General features: G+C 35.0%; 1 protein-coding gene across 2 annotated transcripts; it reads right to left on the bottom strand.

The window, feature by feature from the left end:
- Window positions 1-718: 718 nt before the first annotated feature.
- Window positions 719-23,568, bottom strand: LOC127938639 (atypical kinase COQ8A, mitochondrial). 2 transcript variants are annotated; one of them, XM_052535381.1, is made up of 15 exons: window positions 23,440-23,568; window positions 19,055-19,237; window positions 16,981-17,319; window positions 16,464-16,530; window positions 12,128-12,202; window positions 9,931-10,056; window positions 7,546-7,631; window positions 7,293-7,433; window positions 6,416-6,497; window positions 5,190-5,283; window positions 3,821-3,962; window positions 2,913-3,020; window positions 2,086-2,151; window positions 1,927-2,013; window positions 719-1,849 (listed from the first exon to the last, which is right to left on the bottom strand). In XM_052535381.1, exons 2-15 carry the CDS (start codon window positions 19,217-19,219, stop codon window positions 1,556-1,558), a joined length of 1,872 nt encoding a protein of 623 aa, XP_052391341.1. In that variant the 5' UTR covers window positions 19,220-19,237; window positions 23,440-23,568; the 3' UTR covers window positions 719-1,555. The 2 variants fall into 2 exon arrangements, with proteins under 2 accessions (XP_052391341.1, XP_052391342.1); XM_052535382.1 differs by having other exon boundaries at window positions 19,055-19,240; window positions 23,440-23,559.
- Between the last annotated feature and the right edge of the window lie 2,707 nt (window positions 23,569-26,275).

The raw sequence follows: 26,275 nt of genomic DNA, 5'->3' as shown, positions 1-26,275 counted from the left end.
GTATTTTCGATGCTTCAAAAAATTCTAACTGATCCTCTGATGTCACATGGACTACTCTGATGATGTTTTTCTTACCTTTCTGGACATGGACAGTATACCGTACACACAGCTTCAATGGAGGGACTGAGAGCTCTCGGACTAAATCTAAAGTATATTAAACTGTGTTCCGAAGATGAACGGAGGTCTTACGGGTTTGGAATGACAAGGGTGAGTTATTAATGACAATTGTAATATTTGGGTGAACTAACCCTTTAATTGAAACATCTAATTGCTTAAGAACTAGTCTGGAAATTAGTCTTTTATAGGTCACTAGCACTTCTTATCTTGAACAATTTAGAGTGATATTCTTTAAGTTATTCTTTGGGAGGGGGGGTTTGTTTGTCTTCACAGCTGATAAACCAGCAGTACTGGTAACAATGCACCATACCTTCAACCCTGACTACATGTGTCCAAGCTTCAATATGGCATCATCTCAAGTGAACATTGTGGAACGTGTTAATATGTTTTTCCTTGACTCATTTAATGTTCTTCTTATGTGTCCAGCAAATGAAAATGCAATGTTCAAACTTCAGTCAGTCTTAAACCGGTACATGCAACCGGACTTGCATCAAATGCTTTAAATGTCAAATGTTGAAAATGACAGTTCAGTGAATTGTTATGTGGTCATGTAAGTGGACAAAAAAAACAAGCCTGCTAATAAACATTTAAAACGAGTGTGTTGATTCCAAAAATTTAATATATTCAGACAATTTTATCACAATTTTTAGTAAGAAAGCCAATAGCAGGAACATTAGAAAAAAACACCTTTTTCATCAATGCTCTGATATCAAACCATAATGCTTTCAAGCTCTCACCTTCATGTAGGCACATTTAAATTCATGTACATCTCACACATCAGTGATAGTGTGATACCTCATCCCATCATTAATATCCTAGCTTTTTAAAATGCACTATGACAAAGTAGTTGTGGTGGTTTTACAAGCTAAAACAAGCGAGCTTGTAGGCAACCTACACTGATAACACATATGTGACAGCAGCAGGTGCATCAAAACCTGCGCTTTTCTTTCAGGAACTTCCCTTTATCATACTTTGGCCAATATTGTGCGCAAATATTCACAAATCACAAACCGAAATAAGAAAAATAAACATTGTAATGCTTTCTCAAATGATATACGTATCAGAGTTAATACACTGATTTAGGGAGACGGTCCTCACGAGCGTAGTCCGGCATCCTGGAAAAAAAACTGTTGGCTTGGTTCTGAAATGTTCTACAGCCAATCGCCACGCCTGATGAGTAACCAGCTTTCCCGGTTCTAGGAATTTCCGTAGGCACACAGATACATTCGTTTGAATAGCTTTCTTTGCACCACACGACTTTGGATAATCATGGACATTATTTCCCATTAACACACTCAAAAGGGAAAAACAAAAGCCAAAAACATGTATGATGGTACGGTTGAGTCAGTTGGGACAAAAGTGCCATTCATTTACATTCGAGCGACTGGCCAGAGCATTTTCTGCTTATCCAACTTTCTCGTTTGAAAAGCTCTGTGTGTCACTGGCTTGGACCTTTCTTCTTATTGCTCCAGTAATTGCTGTAGGCCTCTTTAAACATGTTTTTACAGCATAGCTTAGCCTTCAGGCGGGAGCAGATGAGGAAGGAGCCGCCCATTTTGCGGTGCAGGGAGTAGGTTTCTTCGGGTGGAGGGATGAGGCGCTGTTTCAGCATGACGGGGATGAGGTTGTGGATGCGCTCCGTGGTGCTCTGCAATCCAAAGTCAAACGGCTCTTCGGAGGCAAAAGCCTCACCCAGGATCATCACTGCATCCACATGGGCGTTCAGCATGGTCTGGATGAAGAGAAGAGGTTGTGTTAACATGATCATCGTATGTGTAGCTTAAAACTAAAATATCTGGTATATACTACCTTCGACTCATAACCAGTCAAGAACTTCATATCTATGGATCGCTTCAGCACTCCTTCCCGATCGCCATCTGCTGCAGCCTTGATGATCTGTTTTAAAGAGGGAGATAAAATCAGCTAAAGAAATAAAACATCCGTTACTTTCAATTGTATAAGTCTTACCTCAATATAAACGTCAGTGAAACTCTCATCAAACCCTCGTGTTGCACCGAAGTCCAGCAAAGCAACCTGTCGATTGAAGAACAGCTTGATTACAAAAGTCAAAACAATATACTTTTGATTTACTGTAGAAAAAAAATAATATATACACACTATGGTTCAAAGGTTTGTGGTTGGTAGGAAGTTAAAATAAATGTTACATTTATATGATAAAATGTTGTATAGTATAAATGTAAGGTTGTTGTTTTTTTTTTTAATATAAGGTTACAGTAATATCGTGAAATACTACATTTCAAATATGTGCTTTGTATTGAAATATGTAATTTATTCATGATGGCAATGTAGTCATTATTCCAGTCTTTATTATCATGATCCTTCAGAAATCATTGTAATATGCTGATTTATTGTTCAAAAAAAAAGAAAAAAAAAAAAGAAAATTCTCCCAGAGGAATAGGAAGTTTGAAAGAGCAGCATTTATTAGAAAAAAATATTTTGGAATATCATAAATGTCTTTACTGTCAATTTTGATCAATTTAATGCATACTTGCTGAATAGAAGGCCCCAATCTTTTGATCAGTAGTGTATTTACCTAAAACAGTAACAATTAAAGCTTACTAATTCCTATTTTCTACATTTTAGAATAACAGTGAAGTCATCAAACCTATAATATAACAAATGAAAATAAGGTATTATGTAGTGACCAAACACATGTTTAACACATTAAAACTCTACTACTTCAGCTTCTTCAAAGAACCAGGATTAAAGCAGGTTCTGTGTCTTAACCAGTAGTGTAAATAACCAGGAAAGATCAGTGATGGTGGCGCTCTTACCCTGTGGGTTTGTGGATCATAAAAGAAATTGGACCAGTTAGGATCTGTCTGCATGTATCTGAACTCAAACAGCTCCCTCAGACAAAGGCAGAGGATGTTCTCGCAGATCTGTGCGAAAATAAAAAGTATGGTTACTACACCAGCACCGGAATGCTTTAAATCCATAGTATTTATGCTTTAATGAATATGTAGTACTTAATGTCATAAATCAGTTCAAACTCAAAACAAAAGACTGTTTTAATGCAATGTTTACAAACCACTTAACTGATGAGCATTTAAATAATTTAAATTGTATGTGACTGATTTTTTTTAAACAGACCATTTATTTCCTTCATGTCAGTCTGCATCATTTCCTCCATTTATGGTTTGATCAGCACAGTTTATTCATTTTTAAACTGCATTCCTTAATGTTTATATGTTCTTTTTCTTTTTGGTATGGACACGAACTTGTTTACACTTTGCCCTACTAATGCAATAAAACACGTCCTCCACCAGGTGGCGATAATACTTCAGGAAGACCACTGGCTTCCATACTGGCCACGTTTGAGACCATGTGACTCAGGCATCATAGAATATAATGTGACCAAATTTGAATGTGCTTCTATAACATGCTAAACAAATGCTATATGCAAATTACTGTAAATAACAGTAGGAGAACTGAAAGTACTAGAAAGTAATATGTATTCCAGTCCAATAAGGTAGAAACGGATTCATAATCCAATTAGAAATAACGTTTTGAATGTTTGTATATGAATAGACATTGCCCTAACCCACTCATATAGTATTCATTTGATTTGTGAAGGTCTTTAAAAGCCTTAAATTTAATTAAGATACTCTGGTAGATGTAATGGTCTGGTTTCACTTCATTTCATTCATTGCTAAACAGTTTTACCAGCAGTGGCGAATACCTCATTTTTCAATTCTTGTGAAAGTCCATCAGCCTGATCCAAGGGAAATCCAGGCACCAGTTCGGTGGTGAGGACGTGCTGGCTGCTGAGTTCGTCGATTACCTCTGGCACGTAGAAGAAGGGGTGATCCTTTAGGAGTTCCCTGCCAAAAACCACAAAGCTTCTGAGTCACTGAGCATAAGTCAGCATCCCCGAAAAAAGCATGCCAGCCGGCACGTGCACCACAGACGGGACGTGATGATGAACACACACACAGTGCTTCTAAAGGGATGTGGGAAAATCTGAGACTAGTCTCTGGGTGTGAGGATATCCACAATAAAGCCTAAAATGAGGGTACGTCAGCTTTAAATTATAGCTTGCCAAATAATAATGGTTACATCAGCTTTGAAATACAGTCAAGCTAGCTATTTGATTTATCTAGCCACATTTTATACATTTACATACACAAAGTTTCACTAACTTAAAAAAAACATACTGACCAATTAGCAACTGTTTTCAGACAATCTTTTGCTGTTTTCTAATCTAAGTCTATGGAGGACTGATAAGTTGGATAGTTTCTGTTAAACTGAATTTAAAACCTTGCAAACTGATTGGAAATATAGATCCTGTGAGGTTATCAACAGTAATCACAGATCATGTAAAGGTCAACTGTCCAAATGAACCAAATTCAATCAAATCAATTGGGCTACCTGACAAAGAGTGGATATTCTAGAAGAAGTGTTTGATTATTTCCTCATCTCTTTCCGATGTAAGGCTGTGTGCGCCACGTGTTTAAACTACGTCAATACTTGCAGGAAACAAAAGTGTTACATCATTTTGAAAAGAGCTTATCTGCTGAACACAGAGGGTCTCAGTGGTCTACTCAAAAGTAAAAGAAAAAAATCTCACCCTGAAGCCATGAACGTAACTATATCTCTCTTTCTCTTGGTTTAATTCTTCACCCTCCCTGTGAAGTCAGGGTCCCAGTAGAGGACATGACATAGAGTACGGGCTTGTTGTCAGTGTTTATTATTTCCATTTATGCTATATTTAAAATATGTCCGCACCAAAACTTTCCTTAAAATCAAATCATTCAATCCCTGGCCTACTTGTTAGGTGGTTATTTTTAGCTCTCGGCTGAGGCCACAACGATCCAGAGGATACAAAAGTGCACAATCATTCTGAGCAGTTGTAGTGTTTATTTTCGTGTGTGTAAACCTTCCTCTCAAAGGGCATTATGGTACAGGACCGGTTTAGCTTGGGTATGAGGCACATGGCAGTCTGAAATGTCCTGTAGGCAGTCAATGAGGCCACAGCCGCCCGGGAGAAGTAGATTAATGAATAGAATGATGTGATGTTCTGAATTAGCAGTGAGAAAATTCCCACTTACTTGAATTTCCGAGCACACTTGGCTTCCCTTATGTAATCACACTCCAGTGCCAGCTCACGTCGCATCACATCTATCAAATGATCCGGGAACAGCCCTGCACATTCACAGACACCGTCAGACATGAGCCAGCAGGTTTGTTCATATATATATATATATATATATATATAATGAAAAGGTTTGCGTCACCAAGAGGTGGCACTCACAATTATTCAGAGTTAATGCTTTTCTTGTTAAAAAAATAAAAAAAATAAAAAGCACATAATTGTATGGAGTGTGTGCTTGTAGTGTACTTCAAATCTCAAAAGAATATTAAAAGAAATTGTACTAGCAGATAATATAATATTATTGAAATACAGAACCACTTGAATGTAAAGCCCTTTATTATGTCAAATTTAAGATTTACTAAAAAGTACAATTTTAATCATTAGGTTTTATGCATCTTTTATCATGCTTTAAAAAAAAAAAGGAAATACACGACAATACAAATTTTTAAAGAAATTAAAGTATAATTTAGTTATATAAATGCTTGTCAGCACATTTGGCAGTACATCACCCTATTTCAATGACAGTAAAAGTAATTATGAATTTACATATAAAGATCCACGTAATTCCTACTCATAAGTTCAAATAATGGCATTTAATAAGTATGCTAAAATGTACTTGTTTTTCCACAAGGATTAGTAAGACATTAAAAAAAAGTCTTTGGTATCTGGAAAAGGAGGATTGACAACATTATGATGGCATTATCAAGCTTAAATGAAAATTCAGACTAATGAATGGGGGATTAGGCTTCTCTGACAGCTGAAGATTTAACTGGCATTGATCATGCAGCAGTCGCCGCTGCTCGTGTGCGTGGCTCTGGGGCTCTGACTGCTCCAAGTACAGTCTGAGATCTATCGGCCCACTGAGGCCCACCAGGCCCTGAGCTCCCAGTTCACAGTTTGAAACACACTAAACATAGTAGTGGTAGTGTATACTTACTGTAAAAAAAATAATTAAGAATCTAAAAAGTCTCTAAACTCAATATTTTAAGGGTGACTGTAGGAACCTTGACAGAAGATGATGTGCAAACTACATAAGTGTCTACTTCTTAAAATGTTACATTATACTAATTTTCATCGGGAAATAACCAGAGGTGTCTACATTTTGACACATTTGCCATCCACATGCATCCAAAAATGTATGTCTAAAATTGCAAAAATCTAATGTATGTGCATTCAGATCACCTTCAGGAAGAGCGTTGCTCATGTTCAGGACAGTCATCAGGTTATTCACGTCACTGTTGATGCTCTGTGCGACTCCAGGGTACTGAAGGAATCAAGAGATATTACACTGGGTTAAAAAAAAACAAAAAACATTATACAGTAGCAGTTCATTTCATTCAAACCGGTGTGAGCATCAAGAAAACATGGACTGCTGACAACAACTAAAAAAAACACCTCCAGTAAAACAGCTTTAACCTTCTTGAGCACATTTTTGGGGGGCTAGTTTATTTCAGAACATTTCAAAACTGTTTGTTTTACTAAAAAAAAGTAGAGGAGAGATGCCAGACTTAGGTTATCTAATCATAAACATTCAAGTCGATATCGTTTGCAAAAGCAGTCAGAGGTAATTGCTCTTTGGACTTCAAGCAGTCGGTGCTCCAAGTTAACCTATTAGAAGACTGTTAAAAAGGGCATTTTACATGTACGTAATAGAAGGAAAGCTTTGTTTGGGATTTTGATGTGGAATGTGCGAACACAAATGAAACCATATACTAGTACTGCTTCAGCTAAATGCTAAAGAAACCGTTCTCTGACGAAATATGTGATTAATGGAAGTATTATGTTGCATGTAACTGATAGCTAATAATTTTAACTAACTGCACTAAACTTGTTTCATCATAAAAAAAAAAAAAAAACTATTTTTAAAAAGACAAAACAAAACCACAAATGGGTTGTGATTCAAATCACCTTTGATTGGTCAATGACTAAAGTAGCTGCAAAAAGATTGTTTTATATTATGTGGTGTCCCACTGAAAATTAACTGTTATCACCTTTAATGGCCTTTAAGCATTATTGATCGGCAGGAAGTTTAAAAAAGTACTTTCTGCCTGTAACCAACCTGGATTTTCATGGCGACTTCTCGACCGTCTTTCATCCTGGCCAGATGCACCTGACCAATGGAGGCGGCAGCAAAGGGTCTTTCCTCAAAAAGATCTAGTTTCTCCCTCCAGTTCGGTCCCAGGTCATTGTTCAAGGCTTTCTGCACAGATTAATAAAGCAACAGATGTGCATTACAGAAAAACAAATAACTAAATTCATATAATTTTCAGATGTAAAGTAATGTAATATTTTGTAGTTTATGTAGACGGTACCATCATCTGTTTGATGGGCATGAAGTCAGCACTCTGACGCACACGTTCGAAGATCTTGGCCAGCTGTGGGTTGATGAATGCATCATCTGGAACATTAAACATGCATCCAATGTTGAAATAGTAGTGCTATTCTTCAACAAATGCCAAATGAAAACGATGGCCCAGTATTAACATCCTTCCTGGGTGATCCGATCACAAGTACTCAGAAAGATCGCCAATTACATTAACATTAAATGTGATTCCTGGGACAATGCATTTTAACTGCTAATGCAGCAAACTGCTTGTTAACTATAAAAGTGTAGATACACTATCATTTTGGTAAGTTTTAATGTTTTAAAAAAAAAGTATCTTATGCTCACCAATTCTGCATTTATTTGATCACCAACTGAAAATTTTAAATAAATGTTTTCTATTTTAATATGCTTTAAAATGTGATTTATTCCTGTGATGGCATGACCTGATCCTTTAAAAATCATTGAGAAACCGTGATTGTATAAACATGGCAAATATTATATATGTATAAACACGGTCCAAATCACTGTAAAGAATGGCCTATCATGGTTTATTTTTGTGCAAAGGTTCACTGATAGGTGAGTGGCTGTTGTGTTTAGGACACATTAGTGTTTACACAACAAACGTGATGTGGTCAAATGCTTTCCTGACCTTTGAATGTGCTGCCCACTTATGATTTGATCACTCAAACATCAGATGATGTTAATTCCAGGTATAACAAGGGCCTGTAGTTTCTGCTTTATATTAAATTCTTAAACAAAGAGTGTTTGCAAATGCCTAACAATACAAAATAGTCTTGCATTTCATCTTGCTTATTCTTTAATAAATCTGTTGTCATATTGCATGTTTACTGAGCTGCAGTGCACAGTCAATCCAAAGATGTAAACAGGATTTTCGAGATGGTTTCAGGAGAACTAACTGTGTGACAGATGTACACCACTGTAAACAAGTCTTAAGGAGCCAGTGTGAGAGAGAGATTAAAGAAAGGGAGAGATGAGTAAGAGAGAGAGAGAGAGAGAGAGAGAGAGAGAGAGAGAGAGTGTGAGTGAGCGCTTAACAACAACTTGCTTGAGCCAAACCCAGTCAAATGCAGAACTTCTAGAGAGCTGAAGGCTTCTAGATTTGAAGATTTTCAATTTGACTGCCTCTATGTACATCATAAGTGACAGTGATTTTTATCCTGTTTTACTACTTCGATCTAGATTAGTCAGATGACCTCACACGCGGTCACTGAGGAATGTGGGCTACTAAAACCCTATTCAGATGGGACTAGCTTTCCCAAAGGTGGTTAGAGAAATCAAGTGTCAATAAATCATATGTTTCATAACCAACATGAACAACCCTTCAGTTTGTACATGTCTCGATGGGTAATTGTGTGTGCTGTCCTTTTAAAACTTCCTGAGGTGTAGCATAAAGGTCACGTTTCTGGCATAGCTTTGGGCTTATTCTGAGCCTTTCCGATGCCAGCGCGGTCCTTCACTGCCAGTTGTAGGGATCTGCAGCTTACAAAATACTGCCCGCCTTAATGAGAAAGACGCGGTGCATGAGTCCAGTGCATGAGCAGCAGCCGAGGTTTGGAAATGTCATGCAGGGAGGCCGTGCTACATTAGTCTATGCCCTGCATTCTTGGTTGGGTGACACAGATGCATTTGTTCTCTTTCCAATACACACTAATATACACAGAGCGGGGGTGAATGGCCTCACACACCAGAGATAATCAACATATTTGCACAGAGAAGAGAGCCATTTTTGTCACAGAAGAAGTATTTGATGTGTTATTTAATACAGACAGAAGGATTCAAGGATATGAGGCAACGATTTTTCAGGAGTTATGAACTAGAAAGTAAATTATGTCTGTTATCCATGTTACTTTCAGGACAGTTCCACTGGTTAGAAGATGGTGTGACCCTTTAGATAAAAAGATCTTTAAGATCACGAGAACAAACTAATTCAAGTGTGTCCAGACTGGTAGTGTTTGAGGACCCTAAACAGTCAGCAAGCAGAAGAGTTAGCATCCATGTTCCACCACTGAGTGGAAAATCACGCAGGAAGGACACATGAGGTTATTTTATCTTTAGACATTTGCATATCAGCGAGGAAATAAATCGCATCTCCAATTTCTCTGCACCTTTCTGGAAGAGGATTCCAGTCACTCGTATCATCAGGCTGTAAACCCGAAACAGGCCTAGATCACGTAGCAGTCTAACTTGAGAGCGGCCATGACTTACAACCATCCCAACACTGGAAGCAGCCGTGGGTTATGAATCTTGTCAGTCATGGAGGATGCCTCAATGGACCTAATAAATCCTTGAGGAGTGACCTGGTCTAACGTGGTGACTTGTTATATACACAGTACATACAGAATTCTCTTACCCTGTATACTGAGCATTTGGCCGAGCTTGAGGGCCGCGCCACGCACTTTACACAAAGTCCTGACGATACGCTCTGCATTGGCCTCCGAAAGGAAGGGGCTGTTGTCCAAAACTGCCTTCTTTTCACCTATGTGAAATTACAAGAATCTGTAAACATTTTAAACTGAAAATACAACTTAAAGGAATAGTTCACTCAAAAATTTACATTTTCTGACTTTGATTTACTAAGATTTAGATTTTAACTTATAAATGGCGCTTGATCTGTACATATTTCTCTCCTAATTTAGACAAGACTAAGTCTTTATTGGAGAAAACGATCTTATGGATAGAAGGCTCCTATTTTTAGCCCAAAGCAATAGTTTGAATTGAAAAACATCTTGAAGAATATGTGTATTATAAACATGCAGGACTGGATTCATGTGGGTTACTTGTGGATTATTTTGATGTTTTTTTCAGCTATTTGGACTCTTATTCTGACGGCACCCATATACTGTAGATTCATTGGTGTACAAGTGTTGTACTGCTAAAATTCTCAAAATCTGCTCAGATAAAGAAACAACAAAAATTTTCAGCACAGTAATGCCTTAATGGGACAAATGGACCCATGCTTTTTTTTTTTTATACAGACGCCCAAAAATCTCAGAAAACCACTGTATGTGCTGTATTTGAAACTAAAAAAAGAATCTGTGTTGCGGAGAACCATTTGTCCATGTAAACATAGCCCCACAAACTGCTGGATCGGGGACTTCATTATCTCTGTGAGGACACAAGTGCTATTCCTGGATGTGATGATGAGGTCAAAGGTAATCATTATCCTGCACGTTGGGTGTCTACATAGATAAGATCTAGTTACATGCAGCTGTCCTCAGAACACATGTACACTCTCAGTTCAGATATGCAGTCAGACTGAAATAATGCAACTCTGTAGATAGCTAAGCCACGAAATATCAGCAAATGTCCAGTTTAACAAGAATCTATATAGTATTCTCTTAATGTGATGAACAGAGCTTCGAGCTTTTAGTTGCAAGAAAGTTATTATTTTGGCATTTTTCAGTGACAGTCTTCAAATAATTGAAATGTTTTTAACTCAATATTCAAGTTAACAATATATATATATATATATATATATATATATATATATATATATATATATAAATAATTCAAGAATGAAGTACAAACTTTTAAGAAGAGTACATTTCCATACCAATTACACAAATGCATATAAATATTTTAACGGCTCATCTCGACATTAAAACTGCCTCTCAGCCTTGACAGGAGCCTAATTTAAGTGCACTTTAGATCAGGAAACTCTGTAAATATTACGGTGTGTGTATATTATTATAAATAGTCCAATCCAACACAGACAGTCAAAAGAGCAATGGTGCTCTCCTGTCTAAGAGTAAATAATAACTAGATTTTCAGTACTGCTTGTACTAAAAGAAAGGACGAAAAAAGGAAAGATCTTTTCACTGCTATAAATGATGCACATTGGTTAAGATCAGGGTTGCTGTGGGTTCTTTTTAGGTAGTGCACATGTGTTTATGTGTGGGTGACTTGAACATAAATACCCGCAATCTCCTACCAATTCTTTCCTGTTTCCTCACTCACTATCTCTCTGTTAATGAAATGTTTTAAAGTCCAAAAAACAAACAAAATTTTTTTTTTTTTAATCACTTATCACACTATGCCAGACAACATCTCAACAGTCAATAAAATGTTCTTATGAACTTATGTTGTTATAAGAGCAAAACACAAAAGTGAAATTTCATTCACTGCACAAGCTTCACTCAGCAGTGCATAAACTTACTTGATGGCAACCCGCCAGAATAAAAAAAATGCCTATTTTAGGTTTGAAAATGATGGAAATTCATATAATAAAAAATACTACAAAATAACTGTATAGTGTATTTTATATTAAAATACAGTATTATCACACATTAGTATTTAGTTTATTAATTTATTTAAAATAAATAAAATGCAAAAATATTACTATTATTAACTTATTTTATATAATTAGTCAGTTATTTAATGGGTCACACTATGTGCACTGTGAGCACCAAACCAAATCTCCAGGTGCTCTCATGAGAACCAGACCAAAAAAAAAAAAACTTGTGCACACCTGACTTATAACAACAATAACATTGTACTGATCCAAAGTGTAACCAGTTCAATTCTAGTGGACAATGCAACTGCCTTACCATTCTTCTCCTCTGATCTCAGGGTTTTCTTTGCCACTTCTGCCAAAGCTCCAATACCCAAACCCAAAGCAAGACCTGCAAGAGATTAAAAAAACAAAGTAAATGGTCCATAGATGAACAGAAGTTAAATACTAAAACAGTCATTATCTCACACCTCAAATCAGCACTTCCAAAACTAAACAAAAAATAAACAAAACTTAAAAAAAAAGAGCTATATCTGTTAGACTGATTTGTGAAAAATACACTGTACAACACTGGAGCTGTATAATGTCAACTTAACAAAAGGAAACACCAAAATAGCATTTCCAAACCACTGTGTCAGCACATTTGCGGTGGCAGAGCTGAGAAACAATAACAAGTTTTGATGCAATCTTTAGTAGTTATGTAATTTTGTGATTAAGCAACATCATTTGGGAGGGGCTTCAAGTATGTTGTAAATCAAGCAGTGAAACTAAACCTCAGAGTAAACCTGCAAAAAAATGGAGCTTGACATGCCAGTATTAACACACCTTACAGAAACACGTGTAGTTTTGACGCTGACTCTTATCCTGTTTAAGTTTTTCATTAAGACTACTGGGGAAGTTCTAGGTCAGTTGTAGTTGATGATTAAACAGGTTCCTGTTTTTATTTCTCTTTATGGCTGCAGGAGTTTAAGCACTCCAGGAAAACACAAGGGCCATACCAGGGTGCTTAACAACTGCAACATCGGATTCTGAAGCACTGTATACTGCATTTTATCTTTTTAAAGATAACATTTGTGTTTCACTGTAAATGCATGGACTAATCCAGACATTTGCACAATCCAGGAAGTAAAAGTTCAAATAAAAAATAAGTATAGGACAAAAAAGTTTGGAGTCAGTGAGATTTTGTTTGAAAAATTAAATTAATAGTTTTATTCAGAAATATTGCCTTAAATCGGTTACATTAAAGGCATTTATAAATACAAAATATTTCCATTTCAAATAAATGCTGTTATTCAGAAATTTCTATTAAAAGAATCTCAGCTTACACAAAAACATTAAGCAGCACAACTGTTTTCAACGTAAATATAAGGAGACATGTTTCATCAAATCAGCATATTAGAATTATTTCTGAAGGATCATGTGACACTGAAGACTGGAGTAATGATGCTGAAAATTTTGCATTCCAAATCACAGGAATAAATAAAACATTTTCAATATATTAAATTATTTTTCATTGCAATAATATTTCACAATATTGCCGTTTATAGTTTTAGTTAACAAATCTTACCTACCCCAAACTTTTGAACTACTATTAACTACATATACTATCATAGCTATTTATTTCAAATTCAGAAACATCGCCGTAATATTTGCACATATTGTCAAAGCAGGGCTCTATTATTGCATGCTGGCACAGGGTGCTTTAGATGGCTTTCCGATTGCTCGATAGCATGACCAAGGACACTATGGGCCCAAGCCTCATATTACAAAAACAGAGGGGTATACTTCTGAACATAAACACAAGGTAAACAAAATGAACATGCTGCCTAAAAACAGTTGTTTGGGCACTGATTTAAGGGCTGCCTAGTCACTAAAATTGAAGAGAAAAATGAAACCACATGAAAGCATGCCAAAGTGATGGATACTATTCCCAGACGCAATTAATTACTATATTTAACTATCCAATGAGAGCCAGAGGAATGGAGCCAGAGAACGGTTGAACTGGATAGCTCATGTCCAGGAATGAGGTCAAGGTCAGGACAAAGATCAGATACATCTATAAACCACTTTAAAATGTAACAACTACATACAAATCACAATATTCAAACACAAATAATGTTTCCTACAAATTCTCTACTGTTAGTACAAGTCAAAATACTACTAATATTATTTATTTTCACCAAATATTCAATTATTATTTACAACTATTCAATTAATAATTAACTATTATACTTAAAATTCTATATAATTGATAGTTTGACCTGATGACAAGGATTCCAACACATCACCCAGCATGCATAGTGCACACACACTAATAGCAGATGAGAGCAGATATATGTTTAACGTCCCAATATAAGTGTACGTCAGTGGAAAACTAGCGTGCAGCAAACCTGTGACAGAGAGCTACTGTGACCACCAGTGTTTCATTTTCCCATGTGACAGCACATTTGACTCCAAACCCTGGGCTATATACATCCATTCGCTGCCTGTAACTGTATTCAGCACTAGTCCTCTGAGAAATAACTGACTGACTGTCTTTTGAAGAACAAAAGCGGGTGAAGTTACACACCAGAATGGGACGCTCTATCTTAGGGGAAACAGGTGATGCACATTCCCAGACCAGTTAAGCTTTGTCCCTTAATCCAAAGCAGGGGCAGCCATGGTCTACGATATTGCTGGTTAAAATGCAGATTAACCTTGAGCCCTCAATCTGGCTCTGACATGCTGTTTGAGGAGAGACGAAGCGCTCTTGAACAGGCCTTAGATCAGAGCATGAATTACAATACCAGAAAGATCAGCAGCCTTGAAAGCCAAATATACCAATCCAGAAAAAATGTCTTTCAGAATTAGACAACACATACTAAGTCTAGTAGATATATTTGGTGGCAACAAAGGCTGCAAATCTGAAGGGGACTTGTGGCCTTGGCTTGTTGGTTTGAATGCACCATGCAAAAGCAAAGGTTTTCAATTACCATTGCATTGTAGAAATGCCCTAATTAGTGTAATCCATGCTTAATTTATTCCTCCAGTGAAAGAGCCCAGTAACAGGAGAGTTAATATGTGTAAAATATTCATCTAGCCATGTGAACTTAAGTCTGCTCACATGAGGGTCAGTAAGAGTTTTAAGATTTAAATTAATGATTCACCCAAAAATTTAAACCGTCATCATTTACTCACGCTCTACTCTTTCCAAAACTGTTTCTTTCTTCTGCTGAACACAAAATAATGTTTGTAATCAAATCTGGCGGTAGCCACTGACTACCATAGTATAGAAAAAAATAATAATAACAATTGTGTCAAGTATACCGTTAATTGTCAGGTTACCAACATTCTTCAAAAAAAAAAATATATATATATATTATTTTATTTTATATATATATATACACACACACACACATATATATTTATATATATATATATATAAATATATATATATATAGAGAGAGAGAGAGAGAGAGCGAGAGAGAGACAGACAGACAGAGAGAGAGAGAAAGAGAGAGAGAAAGTGTGTGTGTGTGTGTGTTCAACAGATGAAAGAAATTCAAACAGGTGGTTTACGTTTTTTTTTTTTTTTAGGCTTGATTGTGTTTATGGGGTGCAGTGTAACGTGTTCATTCTTCATTTAAAAAAAAAAAAAAAAATATATATATATATATATATATATATATATATTTTTTTTTTTTTTTTTTTTTTTTTACATAATTTACCTTTATTCCACACCAATCTATCCATTCTCTGACAAATTCCTCGATTTATTACCTGCTATTATGAAGCTTCTCCCACAGAAATATGTGATGGGCTGAGATTGGTCAGGTGCCTCGAGCGCATCTGAACATCCCCCTCAAAGCCCCTCAAACTCAGAATGTGCTCTGGTTTTATTGTAAACAATGACGTCCTCTATATGGCTTATCAATCTGAGCCTGACTGAGATGCAGAGAATATTAATGAAGAGGATTGGGCAGAATCTACAACCGTATGCACATCCATGTATAACGCTTCTCATTGCTTTGTGAAAATAAGTGAATAAATGGAACAGTTTATTGGAGCAGATCTGACGACCTGAATGAATGTGAGAGAGAGAGAGAGAGAGAGAGAGAGATGCAAAGCAGGGGGTTGCGAGTAACAGGATTGAGAACCGCTGCTTTAGAAAATTGGTTTTGAAACTTGTGACTCAATTAGAATCATTAAAAGACAGAATTGCGATTCATATATGAACATATTTTTACATGCACTTCTAGTTTTCTCTTCCTCGTCTCTAAAGCAGCACAACATGGCCTCACCCCCTTTGTTGTGTGTTCCCGGAGGCAGGGTTTATCTGGGTTTGTAATGTAATGGACCTGGAAGATCACTGTAGTCCCTTACCAGCTGTTTTTGTAGGCATTAAACTGAAAATCTCCTTTTGCATTGAACTTTCAGTGCTGCAACTTTGCAGATATTGTTTATGCTCAAACAGCAACATTACAAACTAACTAACGTTAAAAAAGTTAAATCACAATCAACCTTCCCTTTAAAACAACTTGAGGGTGAGTAAATGATGACAGTTTTCATTTTTGGGTGAACTTCTTGGGTTAAAATTGTCATACCATTCCTAATTTGTTGAACAGTACTGCATGTACATATACATAAATATATAATAATTTAAGTAACCTTACCTCCAAAATTCGCTAGTCTCCCAAGCCTTGTGACCGGTACCTTCCGCTCTCTTGCTCTTTCACTAAGCTACATAAAGAACAGACATACTATAGACAGTTGTGGAGAACAAGACGCATTAACAGTGCATCACTTTGTTATGTTTTTACAATTACAAAATTACAATATCCTAAAAGTAGTACTTTCTTTACTCAAAATTATTTCAAATTCCATGATTTGTTTGATCCGTCTAAGACTACAATAAAACAAATGTGGTGTTTAGTGGTTATATACGTGTTAGCATACTCCTAATAGAAACATTTACTGATACACAGTAATTTTTTTATTTTTTACAGCAAACTGCACTCTTCAAAACATTTCATGGGGTCTTCAATAAACTGCAATCAACTACTAACTTTAGGGTTAACAAGTTGCATTGCATTGCCACTATTATTATCCTCTGTAATGCATGACAGATATATGTAGAACAACTGTCTATTTACTCATGGGTGATGAATGATTGGAAAAGGTCGCCTGTACCATTTGTTTGTGTGGTTTGGAGCCGTTTTGCTTTGCCTCCCTGGCTTTTTCAATGTCCTCAGCTGTGATGCCTCCCACAGAAGAGTGATCCTGGTGATAGGATCGTGTTTGTCTGGTGAACTGGCTTGTAGGGTCCTTGTAACCTTCGAACAGCTTTGACTTTCCTGAGGGCTGGCTGTATGTGTGCGTAGCACCTGTGTTAGCGTCCCTGAAAACTGAATCACTGTTCAAACCTCCATGTGCTTTGTTTTCAAAGTCCTCCTCTGAAGCTGTGAAATCATACTTGGAGTCCACGTCTGTGTTGAAATCAGAAACACTCTGCTGGCCCCCTGTGAACTCCTATAAAAAAAAAAAAAAAGGCTGAAATAAACAAATGCTGTAATTAATGCTATTAATTGTAAATAGAGGCATGGCTAAAGGGTGCTATTAGACATGGGCCATGTTGCATAAACTGCTTAGACTAGTCTTAAAAAGTTAACCATCTAATTTGTTTTCTTCTAGACTGGTCATAAACTGTTTAAAAGTCAGTTACAAAAATGCAGTTTGGCCCAATTTTAATGAGAAAAGTGAGACTGATTATCTTTTGGCTAACTGCTAGTTAGTAAAACTAGTTTCAAGAGGTCTTACGTTTAAGGACGGAAAGACAAGATTCCTGATGTGGCTTCATGTGACAATTAAGGCTATAATTTAATTTAATAAATAGGAGTGCTTCACGTTTCGATGTCAAAATGCCACATGGGGTGTTTTTATATAAATGTTTCTCTAAGGGGAACCAACTGTCCTCATAAAAGCTTTGATATATATATATATATATATATATATATATATATATATATATATATAGGAGGTTACCAGGGATTTTACAACACAATGTAATACATTTCATAAGAAATCAGGTATGCATTTCTGATGTCTGATAGAGAAGTCTCAAAACACTTTGAAATGCACATTCAGTTCCAGAGGTTTTGATAACACAAATAGTTTGGCAGCACACACCGTGCTCCTATGCTCTGAAGGCAGTACTCTAATCTCCAGGTGGTCGTAAATTTTATTTGCATAATTGTATTGTTGGAGTTATTATATTTTAGGTGTGTTGTGGAGAAAAACAACAGAGGTGTAACCCAACATCTTTATGTGCACACTTAATTAGACATAACCATACTGGTGATTAATTGGGGAATAACAGACACATGTAACTATAAAACACTAAAGCAATGAGTCATGAAAGGCCTTGGTAAAAAAAAAAAAAAATAATAAAAACCACTTTTGGTGGATTATTGCTAATTTTGTTTTTTGTAAAAGCAACAAAATAAAGACTACCAGTGAACAATACATAATACAATATTAATTATTAATAGTACCGCAAATCAATTTACTTAATTTTGCTATGGTTATAATTTTTTTATGTTTTTGATAATTTTTTTATGCTCACCAAGGCTGCATGTATTTTCTCAAAAGTTAAAACTGTAATATTGTAAAATGATACAATGAAAAAAAAAATCTTTTTTTTTTTTTTTTTTATGAAATTTAATCCTGTGAATTTTCAGCATCAATACTCCAGTCTTCAGTGTCATGATCCCTCAGAAATCATTCTAATATGCTGATTTAATGCTCAAGAAAATTTTCTTATTATTATCAATGATTAAAACTGTTGTGCTGCTTAATATTTTTGGGAAAACTGTGATACATGTTTTATAAATAAAGTTCAAAAGAATGACATTTGAATTGTTTTGTAACATTATACATGTAATTAAGGCATTAATGCATCTTTGCTAAATATTTGAAATAATCTATTTAATGCACCTAATTTATATTACTATAATTCTTATAATTATTCAACCAAAAAAAATGGTTTACAGAAATGGTTTGTACCAACCGGTCTCATTACATTTATGCATTTAGCAGACGCTTTTATCCAAAGCGACTTACAGTGCATTCAGGCTATCAATTTTTACCTATAATTACTGTAGAATTTAACTAACAATTGTGTCAAACATTTCTCATCCAATCTAAATTTATAGCCATAACGATCCATTTTATAATGGAAACAAATACCATTTACAGAGGTACCCACCTGGATCTTCTGCATGGCCACACTCATGCCCTGTTCAGCTGTCATTTGCATGCTCTGGCTTACAGCTTGGAACCCACTGCCACGCAGAGAGCCTGCCTGGGTTTCAATCACGGCCTGGCTGAGCTTGGCTAGGCCTCTCATCAGCAACAACATGTCGCCTGCCATGATGGTTCCTCTTTACACCTACTGGACAGGAGAAAAGGAAGTGATTCAATAGCCTTAACCTCAACCGTTTTTAAGACAACAATCATGGTGGATAACAGTTACACTTATTGTATGCAGTTCTCAAAAAAAAAAGAAAAAAAAACCTCACAAGTATAATATTTACTGTTACCATGTTACAATTACAATCAGCTGGTTATACCATGGTACTTTGATATATACCATTGTACTGAATAATGACTATAATGAAATACAGTACTTGATATTTACATGGTACTCTGAAGTTTTTCAAAGAATATTATGGTACCACCATAGTACATGTATGACTGTGTTTCATGCAACACATATACATATATATATATATATATATATATATATATATATATATATATATATATATATATATGTGTGTATGTGTGTGTGTGTGTGTGTGTGTGTGTGTGTGTGAAGTGCTAGTAAACACATTAATAATACATGTATAATAATGCATTGATTGTACATGGTTGTATATTTAATAGTGATGACTCATGTTATCTGTTTAAATCAACATCAGAGTGTCATCGGCCATCAACAAAACAGCTGTTATCACAGTTCTTGGCAGCTCTGTCAAAGGTTAAACGTTTTCACAATGACACAAGTGTCAAAGCCTTTAGTCCATGACTAACTGTCTTAAAAAGTGGCTGCAGACACTGAGTCAACCACAATAAGCATATGAGCTAACTTGCAATTCAGTCTAATCTAGGGTGTGCAATTTATATTGTCTACGATAATATGATAATTGTGGTTTAAACTAATGCAATTTGACATTGAGTATATCGCAAAACCCAAACAAAATCATAACCAGAGAGTGCATGCACACACAGTTCACTCTTTTTTGTTTTTTTAAAGAATCTGTAAGATTGCAAAAGTTATATTGATCTTATAACAATCCAATAAACAAGAGGTTAATATTAATTGACTTCCATTTTAGACATAAGTTTTTTTGTTTTTTTTATCAATGAAAATAGTTTCAAACAAAGCCACTGCAAAACAGTTATGCTTCTCCGAGCAACAGACAGTGGTGTTTCATTACTCAGTTTGAACAAATCGGTTGAATGAATGACTTTTTTGTTTGTTATTAATGTACGTGTAACTGCAGTTTAGCTGCATTAATGTCCTGCTTTAAACTGCATTAATGTGTAAATGCATCTAAATGCCAGCTTCAGTTAATTTCTGTTCTTTTTTCCATTTCATTCTCCTGCAAACTAACCACCACACAGAATATGAAGAATATCAAATGTTTTGGGAGTCAGCTGTCCCCGGCCGGCAGTCCTAAACCTGCCAAAACATGAGCACAATAACATGCTCAGCAAAATATGGTCTAATTATTGTTATCTACAAAATTCCATACAAAATTATTATTATTATTATTATAAAATTCCAGAAAATATTGAAAAATATTTATTTTTGTCATTATTGCACACCCCACACCACTCTAAAACTTCATGATGAAAGGGTTATTATTCTGTATTCTGCCAGCTCACCACAATAAAATGCTCTTTACTTACACATCAAGGTGAAAAATGCAAGTGATTTTGCACCAATAAACTCTGAGGCTTTGGAGTGCAGACACAAACAAGCTTAACCGAGGGGAGGGGATGAACGAGAGCTTGACTCTCCTGTAAATAAAGGGCTTTAAACCTGGCCTCTTTCCCGAGGTAAAGGTTTGCCTACAAGGAAAAAGCTCTCAAAAAGACCTTGAGCAACTTGGCAGGATACAAACACACCTCACGTGTGAAAACAGGTCAAAATTCAATGTTCCGCAACATTGTAGTCACATACTTAATTCTGCAACGTGATCATTCCTCAGTAGCCGACAGGAAGATATGACACTAGAAAACAAGGAAGTATTCTGTTTTCATTTTAAAAGCAGTCTGGCTCTGGAGCATTTAGTACTGTTACACCTGAAAGAGGTGGCACATGCCTGGACATATCTGCATATTTGCAACCGAGACATTTAGCATGTCAAACTGACAATGCTTACTGCAAACACTAAACGCTCTGTTGGTTAACAAAGGAGCATTGCCTAATCTTCAGACACCCACTGTGGCACAACTGCAACATGTTTTAGGCAACTGAATATACAGACTTACATTCAATATGGGTCAAACTACAACACCATTCAAAAGTTTGGAATTTGTAAACTTCCAAACCTTCATTCAGTTTCTAAAAAGATATGTTTTTGATCAAATCCGAGAGCTTTTTGACCCCGTATATACAGCAACGCAACTGCCACGTTCACGGCCCAGAAAGGTAGTAAGGACATTGCTAAAATAGTCCATGTGACATTAAAAGTTCAACATTAATTGTATGAAGCTACAAGAATACTTTTTGTGCGCGCAAAAATAACTTAATACAACAATTAAAATCAATGTTAGAAATTATGTCTAAAAATATTTTTTATAAAGTATTTTCAGCTTAGCCTAATGAATTTTGCAATTCAGCATTTTAACCTACTGGAAAGGCTCACAGAGGTCAATTCTCCAGTTCTACAGGCTTCTATGGTATGTGTATTTTCAGGAAAACTCCAAGGGGCTGGTCAGTGAGATGTAGGAATATTTAACACATTAAATTCAAAACTTTTGCAAAGCATTGATTACATCTGTGCTGCTTGAAATCAATGAAAACATCTGTGTACGATATTAATGACGATGCATAATGTTCTACAAAGAAAGTGTCAGATAATCTTAGGCCATCTCATATCTTTCAACTATCAACACCCTCTCATTTCCTTCACCGCTAAAACAATGGCTGCTCCTCCCCCAAACAGGACAGGCCTCTTAATACTTCACACACGGAGGGGTCAAGACAGAGAACCATAAAAATATATACTAAAATACACTTAAGCATATTATAAAATGCATTTATATACATTAAATTAAAATAATTGTAAATGCCATTTTAACTAAATTTAATTAAATTGAATAAGGCACTGATTTAAATAACTAAGCAAATTATTCAATATTTTTATGATTTAATTGTCATCTATCTGGCTGTCGCAGTAGTTGCATTTGCAGTGAAGCAATAATACAAAAAGAAAACAAGCTACATTAATTTGTGTCATTTAAGTTAAATTCTAGGCCAGTGCTGACGTTTAGTATCCAAGAAACTCTGCTAAAAAAAAAAAAAGGAAAAAAAAGAGAGAGAGTATAAACAAAGATTTGGCTTAAGGCTTATGGGTTTTAGAAAGAGGTGATCTCTACAACAGCTGTCTTTATTTCATTTAGCTAACACATTAACACATCTCTGAGCTTGCTTTGCATAAACTGCACAGAATGGTCTGCAAAAAATTATTTATTTTAGTCAGTATCGTGGTTTTGTTTTTCTTTAAAAATACCTAAACATCCTTAAAATTAGACAATTGTACTTAAGAAGCAAATTTATGCAAGACTTTTTTTTTTTTTTACCTGTCAGGAAATATAATTTCCTGTAAATAATATATTTTATACAATTTTTGATTTTGAACGTTTTTTTTTTTTTTTTTAGTTGTGAGCATTTTTCTTTTGAGAATAACGCTTATTCTTTAATTAGTTTGCAAATAGGGTACGAAAAATCAGCTTAATTCAAGATATTATCTTGCCTCTCAGTCAAATGTAAAGATGTTTAGGTATCTTTCATGGAAAACAAGGCATAATACTAAAAAATAAACTTTGCATGTCATATTTCAACTTGTTTGTACCAATTCTTAATGTTTTGAAAGAATTTCAGCACAAAATATCACCTGCAAGCCTACAGCATTTAAAGAGTAAGGGAAAATGTGTAGTGCAAACAGATCTTGTGCTTTGACAGAGTTTTGCATTCCAGGGAACAGCGAAATGAATATTTTACACAATATTACTGCAGAAAATTTTAAAAGGCCAATAAAAAAATGCTCCCATGACCACGTGGACAGAATCAAAACACATGCACAATGCACTTCTAACTTCACCAATCAATATGTACAGAGAAATATTATATACATATAAAATATTATTCGAATTCAGATCAACGCGTGATAGGAAGCATGCAACAAACGACACGTGAGTTTTACCCTGCCCCTCCGGAGGTCTGTGCAGGCCACTGTTCGAAAATACACGTTACTTAAAAACAACCCGAGCTCTTTTCATTCCAGAGTATCACTCAATTATTAATATACCTTAATGTAAGTTTATTTATTCTAAGAAATTAAATGTATTGGTACTTACCCCCAGAATAAGCAAATATGTGGCTGTGCTCACTGTCCAGCTCTCTTTGTGCGCTGGATCTGCGTCCATGAGACGAGAGCTGTTTACCCTTCTCAAGTGTTCTTGACAGAGCTGTTTGGCTCCTCCTCCAGTCGGCTGCTATTGGTTACTCAGTAGATGCGTGGCCACAAGGAGGCGGTGCTTAGAAACTTTATCTGCGATTGTATTGGTTCTTTTCTGTTTCACTCAACGAGAGTGCTGACGAAGGCCAAACATTTTAAACAAAACAATCAGAACAAAGGCAATTTTAACTGTTTAATTATGCGATAGTAAACTAGTGAAGCGCTTCAATAAACATATTTTACAAAATTAATTGTAATAATGCAAATAATAACACAAAAGTAATTAATTTGGTCTGTCTGTTGCGATCACTATTTTGAGTGTTTATTAGCCTATTAGTTATTAATGAGCAGTTGCGTCAAGGGAATTAAACCGATTCCTATTGGAGTTTTGACCAAATTATAATGCAAAATTATACTGCTATACCGCATAATTCAATTTCAAAACAACATAATATCCATACTCGGTCCGTTACTGCCATCTAGTGGTTTAAAATATCTTCAGTTGCCTTAAAAACATTAAGAACAGATGCTGTTATTGCCCCAAAACAATTCACAGAAACTGAAATGTGTCTGAATCTACATAAATATACTAATCAATCAATAAATACAGGCCTATTTATACTGCCTGACAGGAGATTTTGACTATAGGAGACTATATAACTGATCCTGCAATGCGTATTATTTAATACATAATATTTTGTGTTGAAATAGAAAAAAACGACTCAACTGTTTTCTATTCTATTCTATTCTATTCTATTCTATTCTATTCTATTCTATTCTATTCTATTAATAAAATATTGTAATATAGTTGCATTTACTGTATTTTAACACTAGGTGGAATACATGTCATAGCCTATTTTATAATTCTGTGACAAGCAGTTAGCTCAAATGTTAGATGACAAATATTAATTTTTAATTTGTTCGTTTGTTTATTGAATTTGCTGAAGACAGTTTCATCTATAATCAATTACATGTTAAAACTCCAAATAAAGTTTTTCCCCCCATAGGTTTTCTGTGTTTCATGTGGCCTGCATATTGAAAAAAATGTTTTACTGGATAAAATTGGACACTAAACTTAATGAAACTCATCAAACATACTGTGTGTTGGCATACAGTAAGCAATAACTTGACACATTTTGTAGGCATTACAAAATGTGTGGAAAAATATGCATTTGCAATGATGCATCAGCATAATAAATGTAGATATATGCAAAGCTTTATACATACAATTTCTCACACTTCTTCTGCAAGGCTGAATCATCAACTAATGCAATACTCAAATTGTTTTAATGAAAGTCCATCATTGTGCAACTTCTTAGTGCTTAGTGCTTACTTCTTTTAATGTGGGCATATGGTGATTTCTTTCTAACTCATTTGAAATTCATATATATGAGCTCTACGATTGCACGGACATGACTTTATAGCTGTTGTAGTTGATAGGGAAATGTTAGTGGAAATGAATTATGTTGGCTTGAGGGCTCACATGTTATCCATATCCTGATACTTCGAAAGATCTCAGAGACAGCTTTTTACTTTGAAGAAAGGAATCTTATTGTTGAACATAGTCATGCACCCCGTCTCAATCACAGAGGATGGAAATTTAATTTTCATACCACCTATCTGCAAGCCTGTCTCATTCAAATCAGAGTGGCCACCGAAGCATTATATTTTCCATCCACTTTACTCATGCATATGACACACTTTCCTTTGTTCGATGGGGCTGGTCATCAGTGCATCACAGAGAAAGAGAGAAAATCAGAGCGATGTTATCATACTGTACATTGGGAGCAGTAATAAGAATTTTTGTGGTTGACGAACTATATATCAGAAGGTCAGTTAAAGAACTTGCTTCATTTCTACCTTTCTGACCTTTGACATAGTCTAGGCCTGTTTTTATGGTTCTCATGACATTTTTCATACATCAGAGAAGACATTCCCACTGAGCTACTGACCTTAGTTGGTGAGTCATTCAAACTACAAATACAGGTTGTTTAAAGATTTTATGGGTAATGGTTAGTTAATAACAACTTTCATTAATAATATCAGCACATATAACCACAATATACAAAGCTTAACAGTGAGGATGCAATTATATTCTGGATTGAGAACGACTGTACACATCATATTAAGATTCAAATTTTGAAAATGTAAGTAGATAGAGCGCAAGATAGATCTTTTGGTTGTATATTTTGTTAAAACCTGCTAATCATATATTATTATATGATTAATTTATTTTTATATTAATATTAAATATTGAAAGTGGGAATGTAAGTTCATATAACCACTTTTAAATATTTTATATTAACATAAAAATATATACACATGTATTTCTATAAATGTAAATACATAAATAAAGAAAACATAAAAGTACATTCATATAATTATAATAAAATAATCATGTAAAACATTATTTTGAATTATTTTCACATGAATATATATATATATATATATATATATATATATATATATATTAATAAAATATAAAAATACATGCATAAAAATACATTAATGTAATAATAATACTACAATAACCAAATATTAATTACATTTATATTTGCATTACATATGTTCCTTGAATATATATATATATATATATATATATATATATATATATATATATATATATATATATATATATATATATATATATATATATATATATATATTTATATATATATATATATATATTTATATATATATACGAAGTTTTAGACATCAAGCCTCGTTCTTCCCCT

Source organism: Carassius gibelio, chromosome A20 (assembly GCF_023724105.1).
Source record: "Carassius gibelio isolate Cgi1373 ecotype wild population from Czech Republic chromosome A20, carGib1.2-hapl.c, whole genome shotgun sequence".
Classification (NCBI taxonomy): Eukaryota; Metazoa; Chordata; class Actinopteri; order Cypriniformes; family Cyprinidae; genus Carassius; species Carassius gibelio.
This window is presented reverse-complemented; position numbering and strand designations above follow the sequence as displayed.

What these genes read in the sequence shown, in the direction of transcription:
- LOC127938639 (XM_052535381.1), bottom strand. Translation starts at nt 19,219, where the DNA reads ATGGCAGGCGACATGTTGTTGCTGATGAGAGGCCTAGCCAAGCTCAGC. An exon ending in CCAAATGCTCAGTATACAGG is followed by an intron (nt 7,632 to 9,930) that starts GTAAGAGAATTC and finishes TTAATGTTCCAG; the next exon opens with ATGATGCATTCATCAACCCA. An exon ending in CACAAGAATTGAAAAATGAG is followed by an intron (nt 3,021 to 3,820) that starts GTATTCGCCACT and finishes ATTTTCGCACAG; the next exon opens with ATCTGCGAGAACATCCTCTG.